Source organism: Crinia signifera, chromosome 8 (genome assembly GCF_055691185.1).
Source record: "Crinia signifera chromosome 8, ASM5569118v1, whole genome shotgun sequence".
NCBI lineage: Eukaryota > Metazoa > Chordata > Amphibia > Anura > Myobatrachidae > Crinia > Crinia signifera.
This window is the reverse complement of record NC_139224.1, coordinates 23,051,141-23,071,473: the sequence shown is the minus strand read 5'-3', so window position 1 is coordinate 23,071,473 and position 20,333 is coordinate 23,051,141. Positions and strand designations below refer to the sequence as shown.

General features: G+C 42.9%; 1 protein-coding gene across 12 annotated transcripts in view; it reads right to left on the bottom strand.

The window, feature by feature from the left end:
• Positions 1–20,333, bottom strand: part of FOXP1 (forkhead box P1) — a 552,073-nt gene that overhangs the window by 64,134 nt on the left and 467,606 nt on the right. For all 12 annotated transcript variants that reach the window (XM_083155991.1, XM_083155980.1, XM_083155981.1 and 9 more), the window contains 2 exons: positions 16,983–17,136; positions 6,785–6,989 (listed from right to left, as the gene is read on the bottom strand). In XM_083155991.1, the coding sequence (XP_083012117.1) occupies positions 6,785–6,989; positions 16,983–17,136 (359 nt within the window). The remainder of the gene's footprint in view (positions 1–6,784; positions 6,990–16,982; positions 17,137–20,333) is intronic.

The following is a 20,333-nucleotide window of genomic DNA, read 5'->3' as shown; positions in this document are numbered from 1 at the left end:
AGGCGATGGATGATAGCGCTACACTGGGGATGATTCGGATAATGGGGGATGGGGAATAGTGCTACACTGGGGATGATTAAGGCAATGGGGGATGGGGGATAGCGCTACACTGGGGATGATTAAGGCAATGGGGGATGGGGGATAGCGCTACACTGGGGATGATTCGGATAATGGGGGATGGGGAATAGTGCTACACTGGGGATGATTAAGGCAATGGGGGATGCGGGATAGCGCTACACTGGGGATGATTAAGGCAATGGGGGATGGGGGATAGCGCTACACTGGGGATGATTCGGATAATGGGGGATGGGGGATAGTGCTACACTGGGGATGATTAAGGCAATGGGGAGGTGGGGAATAGTGTTACAATGGGGATGATTAACGCAATGGGGCATGGGGGATAGTGCTACACTGGGGATGATTCGGATAATGGGGGATGGGGGATAGTGCTACAATGGGGATGATTAAGGCAATGGGGAGGTGGGGAATAGTGTTACAATGGGGATGATTAACGCAATGGGGGATGGGGGATAGCGCTACACTGGGGATGATTAAGGCAATGGGGGATATTGCTAAAATGGGGATGATTAAGGCAATGGGGGATGAGTGATAGTGCTACAGTGGGGATGATTCGGATAATGGGGGATGGGGAATAGTGCTACAGTGGGGATGATTCGGACAATAGGCGATAGTGCTACAGTGGGGATATTTTAGATAATGGGGGATGGGGAATAGTGCTACAGTGGGGATGATTCGGACAATGGGGGATGAGGGATAGTGCTACAGTGGGGATGATTCGGACAATGTGGGATGAGGGATAGCACTACACTGGGAATAATTCTGACACTGGGGGGTGGGGGATAGAGCTACAGTGGAGATGATTTGCACAATGGGGTATAGTGCTAAACTGGGGATGATTCGGACAATGGGGGATAGTGCTACACTGGGGATGATTCGGACAATGAGGGATAATGATACAAAGGGATCCTAGGCACACAGGGGTATGGGATAATGCTACATGGGCATCAAGTCTGCAGTGAGGGTGACCCAGGATAAACCAGTCATTCCTATGGATGGCCCTGCCTGGAGACATCCCACAGAAATGTATAGGGGGGCATACAAACTTCAAACAAAGATATTACCATATATAGGCAGAAAACCTGTATAAGAATGCCAACCTATTGGCCAATAACGCAACGTAATAGGCCTTATTATGGATTATTGTACCACCATGATCTAGACCAGGCATGTCCAACCTTGGCCCTCCAGCTGTTGTGAAACTATGCATCCCAGCATGCCTTGCAATAGTTTACCATTCCCTAATAGCAAAACTGTGGCAAGGCATGATGGGACTTGTAGTTTCACAACATCTGGAGGGCCATGGTTGGACTTGCCTGATCTAGACCTTAACGGAACTAGACACTGAGACCGGTAGCAACATTATGTAGGATGTTTGGCAGCGAACACACACATTGCCACACATTATACAACACACAACCTCTTCCGAAAAGTAACCATCTCCCCAGCTGTATATTCAGCATATCAGGTGCTAATTACGCAGACATTTTAAAAGTGTTTTTTTTTTTATCGAGCAAATTCATTTCAAGCAACAAAAAAGAAAAAAAAGAAAAAGAAAAACCTTCCCCAAATAATCTTTTTATGTGAACCTCTAACCACATCCAGGATCTGCATTCTGCAATGAAAGGCAAAAAGATTGCAGAGAGAAGCAAAAAATATTTTTCCTTTTGTGCGACTTTGATTTACGCAGTAATTAATTTCTTAATTGACATTCTTAAGAAAAGGCATCACCTTCGCTGAAACAAAAAAAAAAAAACGGGGGCCTCTTTTTTTTCTTTTTTTTGCAGAATAATAACAGTTATTTTTGGCTGTGAATTTATCGTAGATGGCTAGGCCCCCCCTTTTGTCTGGTGACCTTACTTTCCAGCTGACGGGACAATGCCGAATCGGAGAGAGATGAAATCCAATAACTCCGCCGTTCTCACACCCAAGTGCACAATGATGCTATATTGTTCCACTAACTGTACCAAATACCGTCTTGCTCGCTTAAATGGGAATTGCATGTATTTTTCTGGTTTGTGTCTGTTAAATAGAAATCCAGGCAGGTACCCCAGCAGATTGCCACGGTTGCTTAAAGCGAGTCAGTGTGCATCCTGCTGTATAATATATTGCTCACTTACGGGTAAAGATGCACCGTAATTCAATCAGCTCCGCAAATGGATGCCATGTACCTTACAACATGATCAGCAGGAGAGACGATGACTGTAATTGTTGCAATTTAACCCCTCAGATACTAGAAGGAAGCGTTCAATCAATCGGTGCACATAGAGGATATAGCAACTCCACTGCGCAGGAAGCAAATCATTCACCTGTGGGGCTCTGTGCTTAAGCAGGCGGTGCAATTATTAGGTATTCCGTCTCATTCCGCAAACTGCAAATATATCAATAAACCATTTTTCCAGAATGGGATTCAAAATAAACAATGGTGATTCCGCACACACACAAAAAAAAAAAAAAAAATCAAAAACTAAGTGATAACAGAATGAAAATCTATAGCCATTAAGCTGGCTAATAAACTGGGTTGTGAGAAACGACACTTAAAAGTAATACGGTTGCAGGGGTGGGAAGAACAGAATGGGTGGGAACAAAAGACAAAATTCATTAGAAGAATGTTATCTGATCAAAAGCCTCGAAAATGTTTCCGTAGCAAAAAAAAAAAGGGGGGGGGGGTCTTTTTTCACAATTTTTTGTTTTTTTATCAGTGATTTATTTTCACCAAATCCAATTAGGGCCCCCCGTTTACGTGGGCAAACGAATTTCCTTGTTTTTTGCTGAAAATACATAGCCAAATCCCCGATAAGTTGTAATGGGGGTGAAAGGGAGAGACAGGTGAGGTGTATAAAATAACTTCATATCCCCATTTTATTGCAGCGTGACCCAGCCACAACGCTTATCTCTTGTTTGTGCGATACGGAAACTGGGCAGCCTATCAAATATTGTTGTCTGTTATCAAGAGAAAGGTGTAAAAAGGGAAGAAGAAACGCTGCTGTTTTGTTACTGTGTGTGTATATACTGGGTGTGTGCACATGAACTTTCCCAACACAGTGCTGATTGATCACCCAAAAACAATCAAAAGGTTTTCTCCAGATCTCTGGACATGCCTGTTTTTCCTCTCTATGGGTGGGAATGCAGATAAGCGTGTTTACAGAAGTGATAAAGGAAACATGGGATAGTGAGAGAAAAGACAAAGTCATTAGAATTATTATTATATTATAAGCATGGCAAAGACGCAGCCCGTTCAGTCTTGTGGTTCTCATTTTTTGAATGGGTTTAGATTCCAGGGCAAACGGGGGGAATCCATGTCCGCATTCTGGACCGAAATCCACTATTTCATCATACAACCCTATAGAGTGGAAGCTTGCGAGCAGGGCTCTCCTACCTCCATGACTGTAAAGGGCAACAGAAATCATAATTGGTTGTCCTTGGCCGTAAGCACGGCTGGCACTAGGATTAGTGTACATTGGCTCAACGCTATGGTTCGGCCATTTTTTAAGTTTTGTTTTGTTGGAAACGGCCGCGGATTGTCGAATTTACGAACGTTTTTTCACCAATCAGCTGCTTTTTTTATTCGATCCAAGACTTTCCGACACTCGACAGCCGGAACATTGAATACCGACTGCCGAGTTACTGTCGGAGCGGACGACAGCGGTCCGGGATTCCGACAGTCAGAATCCCATATTGAATACCTCCTTGTAGTCTATACAGTAGCGTGTGTAATCTATCATATAAACGAAGAACTTATGCACTGGCTATTCAGCCGTTCTATCTGGGCCTTGACGAAGGCAAAACTCCAGTGCTGCACTTGTTTGGCCCATCTGTCCGATCATATGTATTCAATTAACATGCCAATCCCAGATGTAGCCACATACCAGCCAGCTTGTACACAAATATTGCAACACCAACACCGCCACACAAAGACCAACAGTCAGCACAAATTATGGATTGGGAGTCCAGGAGGAAATCACGGGCGAAGGAATTCAGTTGGGCTTCCTGCAAAACAGGCCCCTTTGTTCTAGAGCAAACACAAACCCCACTTCCCAAATTCTTTTTTTTTTTTTAAACAAATAAAAACATACACAGCGCCCTGGGCCACACCACTGATGTCGCATCACAAGTACGTTCACATCTCCAATCTGCATAGGCCGTGCCCTACGTTCGCTGGGACTAAGAGAGGGGATGCGAGACTACTACAGACGGTGACCCCAAAGGAAGCATTACACCACTGCAACATCATTGTAGGGAGCAGACAGCTGTCCCAGTGAACAGGTTGCTGCAACCGTGCAAAAAGTGGGAGCAGCTGGTTTATTTTGTGCGTCCTCTCTCTCAATGGTTAAGCCGTAATGGTAGAATACAGATGTGACGTTACAGAGTTGTGCACGATACAGGCACCAGATGGACTGTCACTTAAGAGACGGCCCCTGCGAGGAGCTGGTTCTTGAACACTTTACTGTAAATCCTGAATGCCTAAAAATATATCCTATGCCGGTGACCTCTGCGCTGGGGAAATGAAATAATTGCTCCTATTGTGTGACTGATTTAAACAGAAGACAGGTGCGGCACACATGTCACTCGCAGGCACCCGGCGCTCTCTGTGCGGCTGCCGGAAATATCGGCACTATGAAAAGTGGGGATTTATTATGTGTCAGAAAAAGGAGCCTGACCTTAAATTTAGGGTTTCCATAGAATTATGTAAACATGCTTAAGGCGTTTAAATGGTTCATTGGTACACGTACTGTACAATACTGTATATCTTTCTGCATGACATGAAACCATAGGGCAGAGGGATTATGGCAAAACAGGGTCATACTATGGAAAAGCCTAGAACAGAAGAATATTTACAATATAAAGTCCTTGAAGGACTGACTGATAGAATAGAATATATGACCAGTGGTGTATAAATGGCCAATATCTATTGGCATCTATTTATATCACATCTAATAACGATTGATCTACTCAAATCTATCTATCTATCTTTCTAGTCTACTAGGCCGCACTAATTCTCAAAGTCCATCAACAATGGCTAATTGATCTCCCCAGAGTTCGGAAACCCAACTTCTATGAGAACTTGGTTGAAAAGCAGATCTTACAAGAATATTTGATGGACTATGGCTGTATTCTATAAAGATGCAGCACCACACAGCTAAATGCTGAAAGTGAAGGATGTGAATAAGGCAGTGGTTCCCAAACTTTCTTGAATTACGGCACCTTAGAGCATTAGAATTTCTTTCACGGCACCCCTAAGACAATACTTTCTTACTAGGAATTGTGGGAAAAATAAAAAAAATTAAGTAATTTGTTTTTATAGGACTTCCATAGGGTCAGTTATAGGTGAAGGACAGAGTTTGCTTCTGTTTGTCTAAATGTTGGATAATGGGAAGCAACAAGCACTAGTTTTGTGTATTACATTAGCCACAAATAATTTGAATTGTTCCCGGATCATCATTCCAAGGCACCCCTGCAAGTGTCCCGAGGCACCCCAGGGTGCCACGGCACACAGTTTGGGAACCACTGGAATAAGGATATGTGAGTCACACTTGATTCTCCTCTCCCCGATCCCTCTTGTATCTTCCCCAGCTCAGCATCCAACTATTCACGCAAGTCCCTCCTCCATCCTGTTCTCCTTATAGCACTATCACTAGTGCCCTTGTATCCTAATGCCATTCAGCAACTTTAACATTACTGCTCATCCATATTTTGGGTACGGGGTCACCGAGTATTGAACTCCTTATCCACCCTCCCGCCGCTACTGCCCTTACCTGTTCCTGTTATTTGTCCTACCCAGTCTGTAGTGTTACAGTAAATGTTCTGCATTTATATCATTTGTGTATTGTACCTATGCTCTGCTGAGCTAGGTACACACCTTTTTGATCACTCACATGATCGGGTAAACCCTCCCGAATTGCCGAGTGCTGTGTGCCCAGCTTGCCCCCCCTCCCCCAATGACCCGCCAACGAGTGTGCTAGAAATCTCTCATGTACAGGCTTCTTTGTCATTGGGAGGTTGGGCAAATAAATAATAAACAGCACATGTGATGGAACCTACTGACCGTTACGTTTTAAGCCATTTAGCGGGCAACACTCCTGCAATGGACCTACATACACACCTATGCAATTGTCGACTCGTTCACCCGGGAGATTGAGCCATGGATTGCTTAGGTGTATGCCCAACCTAACTCTACAATTGACTATACAATGCATCTAGGATTAACCCCTTATGCAGCGCTGAAGATATTTTGTAACGGCCTTATAAATGTCTTTAATAATATAATAATAATAATAATAATAATAAAAGGCACTGGAAATTTTTTTTTTTTTTTTACTGCCACAAAAGTATATAGATCACCTTTTTAATAACATAGCTAAATTAGTTTAACAATAGGGGCCGTACTGGGGATGACTGTGGCTAATTAGTGCCCCCATTGTTTTCCTAACATATAGTTCCCAATGGCTGGCCTTTTGGAAACGCTGTATGGGAGGACTAATACTAAGCGTACCTGTCTCAGCTACAGGCTCATATGCAGTAAAGGGTGGATAGTCCCACTGTAAACCCGTTACGGTCTGACAGATGACACAACGACATTTAAGTCTGACTCTACCGAACCAATAATGCAGATGCCGCATGTAACCAACCGTGATCCCCGCATAGCAGAGGCTACACTGACATACCACAAGGCAACGTGCAACGGATCCCTGGCCAGCGCACCTACCTCTCTCTTTTCGGGGTGAGGATTGAGGCCTGCCCATTTGTAGACGCATGATGGTTGAGGAGCAGGGAGGTCTTCGGCGCTGACACGGAGGAGACACACGTCGTGGACAGGTCCAAGGTGCTGTGGTTGTTACACCCGACATCGTCGGCGGCGTGCGAGCCTGTCACTTCTTTCCATAGCTGCTGGAGCTCTGTTGGAATCATGCCTGCAACAAACAAATTGGATAATTAAATCAATTAACAGCTAATTCAGCCCTCCTCAAACAGTAATTAAATCAAAGAGTCAGTAAACAAAGACTAAACCATTTCCCCCTACAAAGGATAATGAAATGCAACAATTCATTCTCTCCTGCTATGGTATTTGCTTTACTAAAAGAAGATTATTAATCTTAACGAAGGGGGGAAAAAAAATGAGCAGCGAGACCCCTGTTGTATCTAACAGAGAATTCTCATCAACATACAAATTATCTTTGTTTTAATGAAATTGTTCCCAGGAGTTACGCAATACAAGGATCCTGGTTTGGGGGGGGGGGGATGTAATCAGAAGCCATGCAAGCGGCAGAACTCTCATTCATTAAATCATATTTGCATCTGTCATTACATCTTTGTTCGTTGTCTATGTTTATTTTTGGGAGTTTTATTTTTATAAACAACTGTTATGCTGGTGAGTGCTGCAATACAATTCATTATATCGTATGGAGTGCAGGGACAGTTCTATATAAGTTTAAATTTACCCCCCTCATGGTAGGGCTACCTTAGAGCACAGAAGGCCCTGCCCACCCATTCACGGGAACACAAAAAAAAAAACCTCACCTGGCTTGTGGTCCATTATGTCTATCCACATGCTTCCATACAGTGAATGGCTATTAGCACTCTGATTGGAGGATCGCTCCACCCCATCCACCAATCAGCAAGTTGACAGCTATTCAATGTCTGGCTGCAGGCTGGGAAGACAACGTAGAGAGTGCTGCCTCACTGCTCTGATTGGGTGTAATTCAAAATCCAAGCAGCCAGTCAGCATTCTCTAGCCCAACCCAGTTCCTTTAGCCCAACCCACCAGGATTTCCCTGTCTCATCAGAACATCAGATTTCTAAATGAATTATCCAGCTGATAAATCGCACCCATGGACAGACTATACTTCTATTTCTAGTATATACTTCTATACTAGTACAACTAGTATTTAAGATTGTCAAAACTCTCTCTCTAAGTTTTGATGAACTAAAAGTCTCAGCATGCCCTGGAAGACACGGGTGGTCTAAGCTCCCTCTTCCCTCCCTTCCTCCTTCTGAATTTCCCTTCTGTATAGAGGCAGGGGTAAAAATATGCAATGCTACAAATCTATTGTAGAACGTTCTATTAAACGAGAGTTCAAATGATTTATGATTATTTCCACAAAAAGGATGTCATTCAATAATGTGCCGCAAAGCCTTTAACATTAGTATTCGCTTTCTTATTCACACATCTTGAAAATGTATTTTGCGTTTATGTATTAGGAGTCAAACTGGTCTGGTACCGTCATTGTCATCATATATAGTCATGTTGTGGATCTAAATAATGTAGTACGGGGCATAGGTAGTCAATGTGATCAGTGGGTATCCAGGTCACCAAGAGGCAGCAAGTGCGCTTAACCAGTGAGCTGCTATCAGTCAGGGACGATGAGAGAAGACACCAATTACCAGGGCCTGGACCTCTGTTGGGGCATGGGAGTCACATGGAAGCACTCCCACACCCCCTGCGATGCTCACGGTCCCTAATAAGCACGATCCTGCTTTTTACAGTAGGATATACATTGAGGGCGTATTGCCTCACCCCCTTCAGCAGCCACGCCCCACAGCACTTAGACCTACCGAAAGCCTTGTGGGGACCAATGGTCCTGCAACCAGACAGGTCACCAATTAAACTTACAAGCATGAGATCACGAGTCAGGGTGACACCATCTATGTGCAGTGGCAACCATGATGTCATGTAGTATCTCAATGACCTCACTATATTGGTTGCACGGTTTTAATATGTGAGCAGTCAGTGTGGGCCCTAGACGTAGACTGCTCGTCCTCTGGCTTCTCCCTGGACCCTATCCACTTCCATCATAAAAAGAATGGTGAACGGTAGAATATTGTGACAACAATCCGTCTAATGAAACCCATATTTTTTTTTTGTACTTCTGTGTTTTAAATGAAGACAGATCGCTTTGTTATGAAATACATTTTTTATTAATCACACACGGGCATAAATTATGGATTCATATTGTCTCCTTGAAATGCTTTTCACTTTTTAACAGTCAAATTGATTACACTATGATTATTTCATTAACACACCTATCTCTCTCATTAATTTCGGTTTCTAGTACTGCTCGCTTAATTGATGGATGTGTCTGCTGAAAAAATACATAACTTTCTCTAAAACTCACCCCGTTATTACTGTCAGTGCTCAGATCAGTGCTAATGAGCCAGCTGGGGAGAATAGAAATGGAAATCCAGATTTTGTGAGGTGAGGGGGTGGGGTGGGGTGGGGGGTTTTTGTTACCATTTTGCTGCACAGACGTACATTGGAATTGCCCCATTTATTATGTAATGAGTATGACTGTTATCTTAAAAGGTTGCTGCATACAACAGAATTTTTTTTAATTCTCAGAGGGGCGAAAATTCTGTCAGTACGGTGGCAATGTGCAACCATTACTGCCCTCTCAACCAAGATAATTGGCGATGTTGGGCCATTGAACATCCTAGTTATCATACGTCTCTATGTCTTGACAATTGTGGACAGTACTGCTTATCAACTCTCCAGGGCCGCTGATAGGCGGGTGCTGTGGGTGTTGTCCTGGGCCCTGGCATCTGGAAGGGCTCAGGCAGCTCATTTTGCCCGACTGCCTTCACTGTGCTGCCTGCTCTGCGTTCGGTGCACTGAACGAACCACAGGTTTCTTCAATGCAGGATGCCGGTGGCCAATTAAAATGCTGCACCGGCTTTTGAGCCAATCAGAGCGGCTGCGGGTACACAAACTCTGATTGGCTCACCAGCAGGTGCTGCATTTTAATTGGCCGCAGGCCTGTGCTTCGGGACCTGCTGACATTAAGCAGGAGGGGTTAAGGGAGCAGGAGTCGGGCGGATAATTCAAAGGGGTGGGGGGAGGTAGATGTGGGGGTGAAGGGGGCAGACTTGAAATCAGAATTCCTAGTGGCAGCCCTGCAACTCTCAGTACATATGTGTATACATACATCTATCCTCATGGTATGTACACACGGTAGCTTTGCTGTGCTATGCGAGTCCCAATGCGATCAGATCGCATCGGTGCTCGCATCGCACGGCATGCATGCAGTGGCACAATTTAGACTATATAGTGCAGAGCTGCACTATATAGTCTTGCCTGCCCTCTCTATCTGTCTGCCGACTTGCACTCACACACGAGCGCGCATCGGCAGCGCTATGCATGCGATATGGCTTCCGATGTTCACTATATCGGCAACATCGGAAGCCGTATCACACCGTGGGTACACACTAGTGTTGGACAAGTTGCGTTATACAGAACACGTGAGCTCCGTGTGACAATGTAGCGCATAATTTTTGTGCCTTTTCCCATTAAATTGCAAAACAGATAGGAAACACAAGCAGCTTCTGTTGATTAAAATGATATGAGGCATGTGTTTATAAGAAATAGAATGTTGCAGTGTTTTCCTAGAAAAACATTTCAGATACAGCCACAGTCACACGCAGAATATGAGAATGCCACATATCATTTTAATCAGCAGAATTTGCTCATTTTTGCCAATAAGATGCATTTTACAGAAAAAATTTGCAACAAATGCTCCTGGCACTGCCAAGTTATGCCACAGCATGACTCGACTAGAATAGCTGATTAACATCAAGGAGGCTAGCTTTACGTGGACACATCTTGACGTGTTCTTAATTTTCATTCAACTATCCTAAGCCCAGGGGCTACAGCCTGTTGCAGGTGGCAGACTAATGATGCACGTACAGTACGTGTATTTAAAGGGTTCTTTAAAAATATCAGCCATGTTTCAGGCTGTAATTGTAAAATTACAGTTTGAACTTGATTGGTTCTTAGTTTATCTCTATCAATTTTCTAGGTTTAGATCCTGTAATTTTTTTTAAATGTGACAGGAGCTGATTGGTTGGCACTGCATCTCTCTCCATTCAATAACTCTCTCTCTCTCTCTATATATATATAGATATATATATATATCTATATATATATATATATATATATATATATATATATATATATATCTATATATATATACACACACACACACACACAGTTTCTTATATAGCGCAGCAGATTCCGTTACAGTTTCTTATATAGCGCAGCAGATTCCGTTACAGTGTCTTATATAGTGCAGCAGATTCCGTTACAGTGTCTTATATAGTGCAGCAGATTCCGTTACAGTTTCTTATATAGTGCAGCAGATTCCGTTACAGTTTCTTATATAGCGCAGCAGATTCTGTTACAGTTTCTTATATAGCGCAGCAGATTTCGTTGCGCTTTACAATATTAGACAGTGATAAAACAAACTGGGTAACAACAGACAGACTTGGAGGTAGGAGGGCCCTGCTGCAAGCTTACAATCTATAGGGACATAGGAGGGAAACACAAGGACAGGCACCAGTAATAGCATAGCAGTCCCACCAAGTTGCAAGTCCAGAAGGGAAGCTATATAATACATAAGTGCCTCAGAGGGTTATGTGTATGGACTTAAATATGATAGGCTTGCCTGAAGAGGTGAGTTTTCAGGAAACGCTTGAAAATTTGGAGGCTAGTGGAGAGTCTTATTGTGCGTGGAAGGGCATTCCATAGGGTGGGAGCAGCTCGATGAAAGTCCTGTAATAGTGAATGGGAGATGGTGATCCGTGCAGAAGAGAGACGCAAATCTTGTGTAGAGCGTAGTGGTCGAGATAGGAGATATTTTGTGATAAGTAGAGACAGGAGGCTGTTGCTAGCAACGGGTGTGAGGGCTGGCGGCTGCTGACACTGACAGGAGTGAGAGTGGGCGGCTGCTGCTACCAACGGGTTATGGGCCGGTGGCGACTGCTGCGGATGGAGACAGCAATAGTCGGACCTGCTGTGGCTGAACAAAAGCGCCCTCCAGCAGCCGGCACCCTAGGCAGCTGTCTAAAGCTGCCTAGTGGTAGCGCCGGTCCTGCGCCGGCCACATTGAATACACCCCAATGAGTGCATGTAACATGATTTGGAGAAAGACTGAATGTGGGGAACAAAGGACAGTTCAATTGAGTTTGAGGTGGTGGGAAGACATCCAAGATGAGATATATATATATATATATATATATATATACACACAAACATACATATAAACACACACACACACACACACACACACACACCTGCCCCCATAAAAGAAAATTATAAATCAGCTTTCATGTGACACCATTTCATTTATGATATGGAGAGAACTGGAGCAAAAATGTGCATTGTAAAATTCACTTAAAATATATTTTATTTTTAAAAAGGGCCTAAACCTTGACAGATATATTCATGTTTAATTTGTATTAATTATATCAGTTTAAATCAAACACCAAAAAGACTGTTAGAAGGGAAAGTGACTTCACCCATCAAATGACAAATAATTGTATGTTCCAAATACTTAATTGCTCTGTGCAGAAGACTACAATGTATACCTTTAATTGTACAGGAGATGCCGAGGCTTTCATTAGCAAATGCTAACTATACGTTACAGGAATTTAAATCATGACTCTTCCGAGATGCTACAGTAAAAAAAAAAAAAAAAAAGGAGGCAGCTGAGTTTTTATTGATTCGGAACACAGCATAAAGAAAAAAATGCTGGGGTTTTAAATTTAATTTTTTTTTTTCCATTTGGAACACAATGGATAGATAATCATCTCAACGTGATCAGCCAAACATCTTCACTTCTCTAAACTGTTAAAGATTTTAATTATACTGGCTTCGAAGAGCAGTGGTCTAATGAGGCAATACACTCTAGAGAATGTAAGTGGCTAAGAACTGTGAAATGAGGCTGATAGAATTTTTTTTTTTTTTATTCACCGTAGATAGTTTGCATATCAAAGAGGAGTGAATTATTGCACGACAGACCAATAACCTTCCCCGCCTTTGGGAGAACCGCATTAACAAAAACAGTAGGTCCTCCAAAACGGCACTTTACTAAGAATTTTTTTTTTTAAGTATTTTTTTTTTAATTCCTTAAAGTCTTTCCGATTAATAAACAACATAAAAAAAGACGGTAAGCAACATTAATATATTACTTAATACTGTATAATAATTACCGTATTTTTAATTTGGAAACCGAGCCAATTCGGAATTACCCCTACCCCTTTCTTTTCAACTCGACACATATTTTAAAAAATGGCAATTATATTTTGATAGATTTTGTACCAAATCAGCATTTAGTTATTAGACATATTCAATTATCACATGTCCTTTAAAATTAAACCCAGGAGACAAATTAAACAAAGAAAAAAAAAAAGGTTAGCGCACAACCCTGTGTCCCGTTTCTGTTGAGTGTAGGCTATTATTTTCCAGCACCTTGCAAAGTGACAGTGTAGGATATATTTTTAGCAGGCGTACTTGACAGCACAGTCTACACACTAACAATTACCTCAGAAAAGAGCTGACCCTTACTCCCCCAATTCTGCATTAAAACAATGGCACATCAAATTGTCCTCTGATGCTAATATGTTCAAGTCTCGGCGTGTTTGTATGAAAACGCGTCAAAGTGAGGAGAGCCTATTTTGCACTGGTATTTAAGGAAATGCATCTATTAATTAGGAAAGCACTCCTTTGCAATATGAAATTGTAATATTCCTTCCGTGCTAGTAATGCCTCTCAAGTGTTTCAGACACAAAGCCCCTAAAATTCATCGGCTAATTAATTAATTCACAAATTAATGTGCAGGCTGTAAATTCAGCCACTCGCAACATTGTACCAACCCCCCCCCCCCCCTTCCTGCGGGATAGTGAGGTTTCTGTAGCTTCCGGGTCGTAATTATACAGAAAGCATTTTTTTTTAAATGATTATTGGTTCAGGTAACCGGGGACATTTATCCCAGTAGCTGTGCAACTCTACGCACCTCTGATAAAATTGGATCGGAGTATTGTTACAGAGCAGGGCGGATTAGACAGGAGTTCCAAAGCGAAATAAAAGGAAGGAGGCAGGAATTGGATAAGACGTGCATATAATGTGTATGTCAATAACGACACCTCGCCAAATAATACTAGCGGGAACGTGACAGAATTACTGCACTTGATGGATTTGTATAAACTGTTAATCACCGCAGAGGATTTGCAAGGAGTTAAGTGATCCCAACCACTTTCGCCGCTGATACGTGACGGTTCACGGCCGTCATATTTTCTGACATTTTATTAAATATTAGCCGGCCGGTGTCTCTTCCGCGGCGTCTTTTCAGGACAGTTCAGTTCAGTTCTCTTCATTATGAAGGAAAATGCAGTCTTTGCTTTAAAAAATGTATGTTATGGGGACAGGTGACAAATGAGTCCTTGCAGAACTCAATTTGGCAAAACTAAGTATCGCAGCCTGGTAGGCAAACAGAGACAACCTCCCTTTGTCCTTGCGCATCCAAACCCAGGTGGCCACATTCAAACAAGCAGAAAAGTCGATTTAATGCTTATGATGATATCTGTTTCAAAATTATTATCCCCGGTCCTACATTCTCTGTCTCCGAGATCCTCATTTGATTTAAACAGCGAACGCTGATTCCGAAAAAAAAAAAATTCAAAGTGCAAATTTTAGGGACAGCGGGTACAACGTATGATTGGGTTACACATGTATAGTATTACTTACTTTACAGAACAATTGTTCATTAATCTAAAGATACATTATAGGAGAAAGCAAATCAATAGGTGCATTTGCAACCGTAGAACCTACCGCAGTGACACATTGCTTATTAGCTTTCACGCAGCTGTGATCTGTAAGAAGTCGCAGAAACAAGATGCTCTCTACCCTTACAACAGGCCACTAACCGCGGTCGCCGCAACCACTTCACAGAGGAAAAAAACTAGGTCTCTGTCCGGTTTATACATGAGCCTAAGGTGGGCTTGTGCGCAGGCTGAGCGATGGACTGACAATAGGGCCCTTATTCTGGTTTACTCGCAAAGGCAAAGTCCTTTTCAAATCAACAAAACCATGTGCACTGCAGGTGGGGCAGAGGAGGGCCCTCTCACCTCCAAGTCTGTCTGTTGTTACCCAGTTTGTTTTATCACTGTCTACTATTGTAAAGCGCAACGGAATCTGCTGCGCTATATAAGAAACTGTAAATAAATAATAGAGAATTAGATGTGGGTGGGGTTTTACTGTACTTCAATGTGAGATCTATATTGCAAGGTAAAAATAAAGCAGCCAGTATTTACCCTGTACAGAAACAAATAAACTCACCCAAATCTAATTCTCTCTGCACAAGTTACATCTGCCCCCCCTGCAGTGCACATGGTTTTGTCCATTTGAGAAGGACTTTGCCTTTGCAAGTGAACCAGAATAAGGGCCTGGGTCCAGTTCACTCAAAAGCCAATTTAAATGGATTTTACACCCCAAACTTAATGGCTCACACGCATTTGTGAACTTGGAATACTTTGACGGTATATTTACCAACTGGCGTGTTAGCTTCCTATCACCGGTAGACTTGAAATGACAATAGAAATAAACCAGGCTGATTAAGCATTTATTTCTATTGCTGCATTTATGCTATTGGTCAAAGCCACCGATGATTGGTGGCTTTGACAACCCACTGGTTAATAATTACACCATTTGGTCGAAGACTAAAGGCCTATTTCAGTGACATACATAAACCTGATGGTTTGCATGAATCTTCGGTGCGATTGTGGGACCGAACATAACCGGATCTCTAGATTTATTAAGCTTGGTGAAGTGATAAAGTGTCTGGTTTTTATCACCGGCCAATCAGCTCCTACCTGTTATTTTTCAAACGTAGCCTGTAACTTCACAGGTAGGAGCTGATTGGCCGGTGATAAAAACCAGACAATTTATCACTTCACCAAGCTTAATAAATCTGTCCCTCTGTCTCCAATAATGGCCCAAGTGCCCCCTGAGTTGTGACATGTTAGGGGCAGGGAAGGGGAGCATCAGAAGACTGGTCATGCCAGCCACATTTTCTGGGTGTTCCAAGGATAGCGACTGGGCGCTTGGTAAAACACCGGACTTCCGGAGTAACCTGGGGGTTACTCAGATGACTGATGGTCAAGCAGATGATCCGATGCTGCATCCTCAGAGGCAGCAGCGGATCACAGAAACCGGCAAGAGGTGTCTATGGGTCTATCTATGAATCTGATACTAAATAGGATGTCCTTTTCAATGTATGTATGGGCCGTCTTAACAGCATTGTGGTCCATGAACAGAACCCCTACCCACCTATTCAAAGGAATCCATCCTGGGGTCCTGCAACATCTCCCCACATGCTTCCATACAGTGAATGGCTGTTCGCACTCTGATTGGTAAATAGCTCCAGCCATTCACCAATCAGCATGCGGGCAGTCCTTTATTGGCTGCAGGCTGTGAGGCAGGTAGAGAATTCTGCACTCTGACTGTGTGAAGACCACCCACCACAGCTCAAAGACCCCTCAAATTGTGGGGCCCCCGGGCAGATATCCAGTGCGCCTGTACATTAAGCTGGCCCTGTATTTTAGTGTTATGTAAAGGCTCATCTTCCATTGCCAACATAAGTCAACAAGAACGGCCCAGTGACAAGTTACCCTCAAATAAGGGATAGACATCGCATCGCGATGGTTTGTAACCATCGATGTTTGTGTTCTGATGGTAGTGTTTTTACAATTTGACGGCAGAATTCCGATATTTGCCGCCCTAATATGGTAAACATTTGATGGTGTTGCGATGGTCCCGCCCACAGCTCCATTCTCAGCCAGCCATTCCGCAGATGTTTGCTCATGCGTAAAAAATGGCTTTTTGTGCACAAATCATATGAATTTTTTTTTCTATCAAATTTTTTCGATGCAATGGTCAGTTACCATTGCATCGAAAGGCTTAATTAAAACAGATATAGTGTTCAAAAATAAGTATGTAAACATGTCCTTAAAACAACAGGAGACAAGATGCAATTAGTAATTTTCCCCCATATGTCCCCATTCAGACTGTATTTCATGTAACGTAATGAACCATAAACAAGAAGAAAAAAAAAAAGAAACTTTTCGAGTGAACAAACCTTGGGTAAGCGGTTGCAGAGGGAGGGTGGGCTGGCCGGGCTGGATGGAAAGGAGGCCTTGGCGCTGCAGGGTCAGGAGGTGCTGCTGCTGCAGCTGTTGCATTTGTAGAAGCTGTTGTTGAAAGGCCAACTGCTGCGTCGCCACTTGCTGCTGCTGTTATAAAGGGAAGCAGAGAATTAAACATGTGAGAGGTCTGCATTCCGCACGCTGCTGTAAGATACTCAGATCAATGGGGGACTTTACATTCAAAGTGTTCTGTTTATCTAGGTTATTCTTCTGAAGAGCGCAGACACGGCTAACCTAGATGATTCTGCAGGCAACGGCAAGGGAGGAGGAGGGGGGGACCTTTGGCACCCCAGCTGTTGCAGAATCAAAGGTCCCACCAGGCCTCCGATGGCAGCCGGCTGAAGAGGAGTTTCTGGGGTAGATGTAGTCATTCTTGGGCAGTGATAAAGTGGAGAGAGGCAAAGTACCAGTCAATCATACCGCTATACCAGTGGTGTTTGAAAAAAATGCCAGTTAGGAGTTGGTTAGTTTGGTACTTTATCTCTACCACTTTATCTACATCTGCCCCTCTGACTGGCAAGGAATCTGGGAGTTGTAGTTCATCACAGCTAACGAGTAAGAGGTTGCCTAACCTGTAGAACAGGATGATACCCTTATTGATGAATGGCAGACATCGGGTCACCTGTAGATTAACATTTCTGATTGGTCACTTATGTCCATGGGAAAACCCGGGGCTGCGAGTATTTGTGCAGACTAGGGGCCTTATTTTGGTTCATTCTTTCTGACAAAATCCTTCTTAGATGGGCAAAACCATGTGCACTGCAGGTGGGGCAGGTGTTACTTGTGCAGAGAGAATTAGATTTGGGTGGGGTTTTACTTCAAAGTGAGATCTATATTGCAGTGTAAAAATAAAGCAGTCAGTATTTACCCTGCACAGAAACAAAATAACTCCCCCAAATCTAATTCTCTCTGCAGATGTTACATCTGCCCCCCCTGCAGTGCACATGGTTTTGTCCATCTAAGAAGGATTTTGTCAGAAAGAATGAACCAAAATAAGGCCCTAGGTTATTACATAGCCTGCCTATAAATATGTAAGTCATTAGTAGATAGCTATTAGGGTCTAATGCAGGCATGTCCAAACTGCTGTTGTGAAACTACACATCCCAGCATGCCTTGCCATAGTTTTAGCATTCCCTAATAGCAAAACTGTGGCAAGGCATAATGGGACTTGTAGTTTCACAACAGCTGGAGGGCCACAGTTTGGGCATGCCTGGTCTAATGATCGCAATATAAACACTGGTGGTCTTTTAATTTATAGATATGCAAAATAAAATAAAAAAAATATCGAAATTTCGTTTAAATAAAATGTCATACAGAGGTTTCTCTTTAAACAGATTCTCAAGCAAATAAGCTGACCCAGGGAACTCCCAACCCACACACACAGAAGAGGGTGTAAGTGGGTTGGGGGTTCCCTAGGTCGATGCCCTGCTATTCAGTGCAGGCCTCTAGCAGCCAACCTGATTGGTCACTGGTGATTGCCATAGGAAATGGCAGTGACAATTGACTTGCTGGTTGGCACCCTTGGCACTCAGACGTGACTGTCGAAGCTGGTCATGCAAGGGGCTCAACATCCCCAGAAACCCACTACTGATGAATTCAGCAAACAGCACAGACCCCCATGTGAGAGACTCAACCTTATTTACGACCCTTGTGGGGGAGGGGAAATATAAATATATAATCTTAAAAACTCTTTAACTTGGAAAAGTACAAGTGATGTCACTCAATACTAGGAAACGGGTAACGCAGGACACCAAATCAATGGGAGCCGTGTGAATAATAATACTGCTTTAAGGAATACATAAATATTAATAATCCAGGTAATGCACAGCTGAGCTGCTGTTTTGTCCTAAACTTGCTCCCTGCCAAACGTCCTTTGTTCCTCCTCAAACTACCTCTTCAGCCCAACAACAAAAAGCCCCTAGAACAGGTTACTTTGAAATCATTAATTATATTCAGTGCAGGAGCCGGGACTGGCAGCCTCCTCTGGGATTCGAACCGTGAACCTTGGAGGTGTTAAGTGAACACGCCGCTTTTCTCAGCGCACCGCCCGAGATGCTTTTAAGTACTCTGTTTATCACTTCTGACATAAATAAATTAGAAAAAAATCAGACCTTTGAAGAAGAAAAACTTCATCTAATATTGTTAATTAGCCATGACAAACGATGAAATAACATTGTAAATCTTTCATAGAAACAGCGACTCGATTTTAATTACACACATTCATAATTTAGCAAACAACATCTTACTGGAATAGGAGTACAGCTACTCCGGGCTCAGGCACTGGCTGCCTGTAAGTTGGGCTTCTCTGTCTTACAGGTTTCCCGTTGCCGCTCTGCGTTCCGCTCCCTTTGTAACGAGCAGACCCAGGCGAGGTGTTTCACTTGATAAATATCTTTATCATGTTTATCACACAATGGGAGGATGAGAAAAAAAAAAAAAAAAAAACTTTTGTTGTCTGTAACATCAACAGATTGCACCGGAGACTGGCTTTTTTTGTTTTGTTGTGGCAGCCCAATGAGGAGGGGAAGAAAAGCACCACACCGTAATAATAATGTAGATTTCCTCAGTAATTATTCGAGAGATAGTGAGATAACGGCAGTGCGGTTGTACAATAAATAGGAGGAAATTATCTAATATCCCCAATCTGCTGGGAATTCTATCAAGGTGGGGATCTTCTGCACTCCACGCAAATCTGCTGAAGGGAAGAGATTAACTGTTTAGATGACTATCTGAGCATTGGAAGTGGCACTGAGCCTGAAAAAGATGTCAAATGCATGTTACCATTAGGGATGGTTTGGGTTTACACCTTCAATAGAGAACGCTTCTTTGCTGTTGGTATACTGACTGCATCCCCAAATTAAAGAGACATGTCCATGTACATTTAGCCTCCTTTCACGGTAAACCTCCATATTTGCAGCGACTTGGTACCACTAAGTATCCTTTTTTGTGACTTTTTCTGTTTAATAGCACCTTATTTTCAAAAAACAACAACAAAGTGAGTAGGGTGCACAAGCAGCTGCTACTGATTATATTGATATGCAGCATTTTAATCAGCAGAATCTGCTTGTGCATCCATTTTGGAAAAAGTAGCAAAAAAGTTGCCCAGCGTTACAGAGCTCACACATTATGTATAAGGAGACTTGTATCGCACAGATATCTATGGGGATGGGGGTCCACCTTTTTTTTAACAAGCCTAGCTTGTCGTTGCTAGCCATTGCCACTTCAGCCATATGTAGCAATGCGGACTGGTGAAGATGGAGGAGCGGCTTCTTTGGATACTCTCC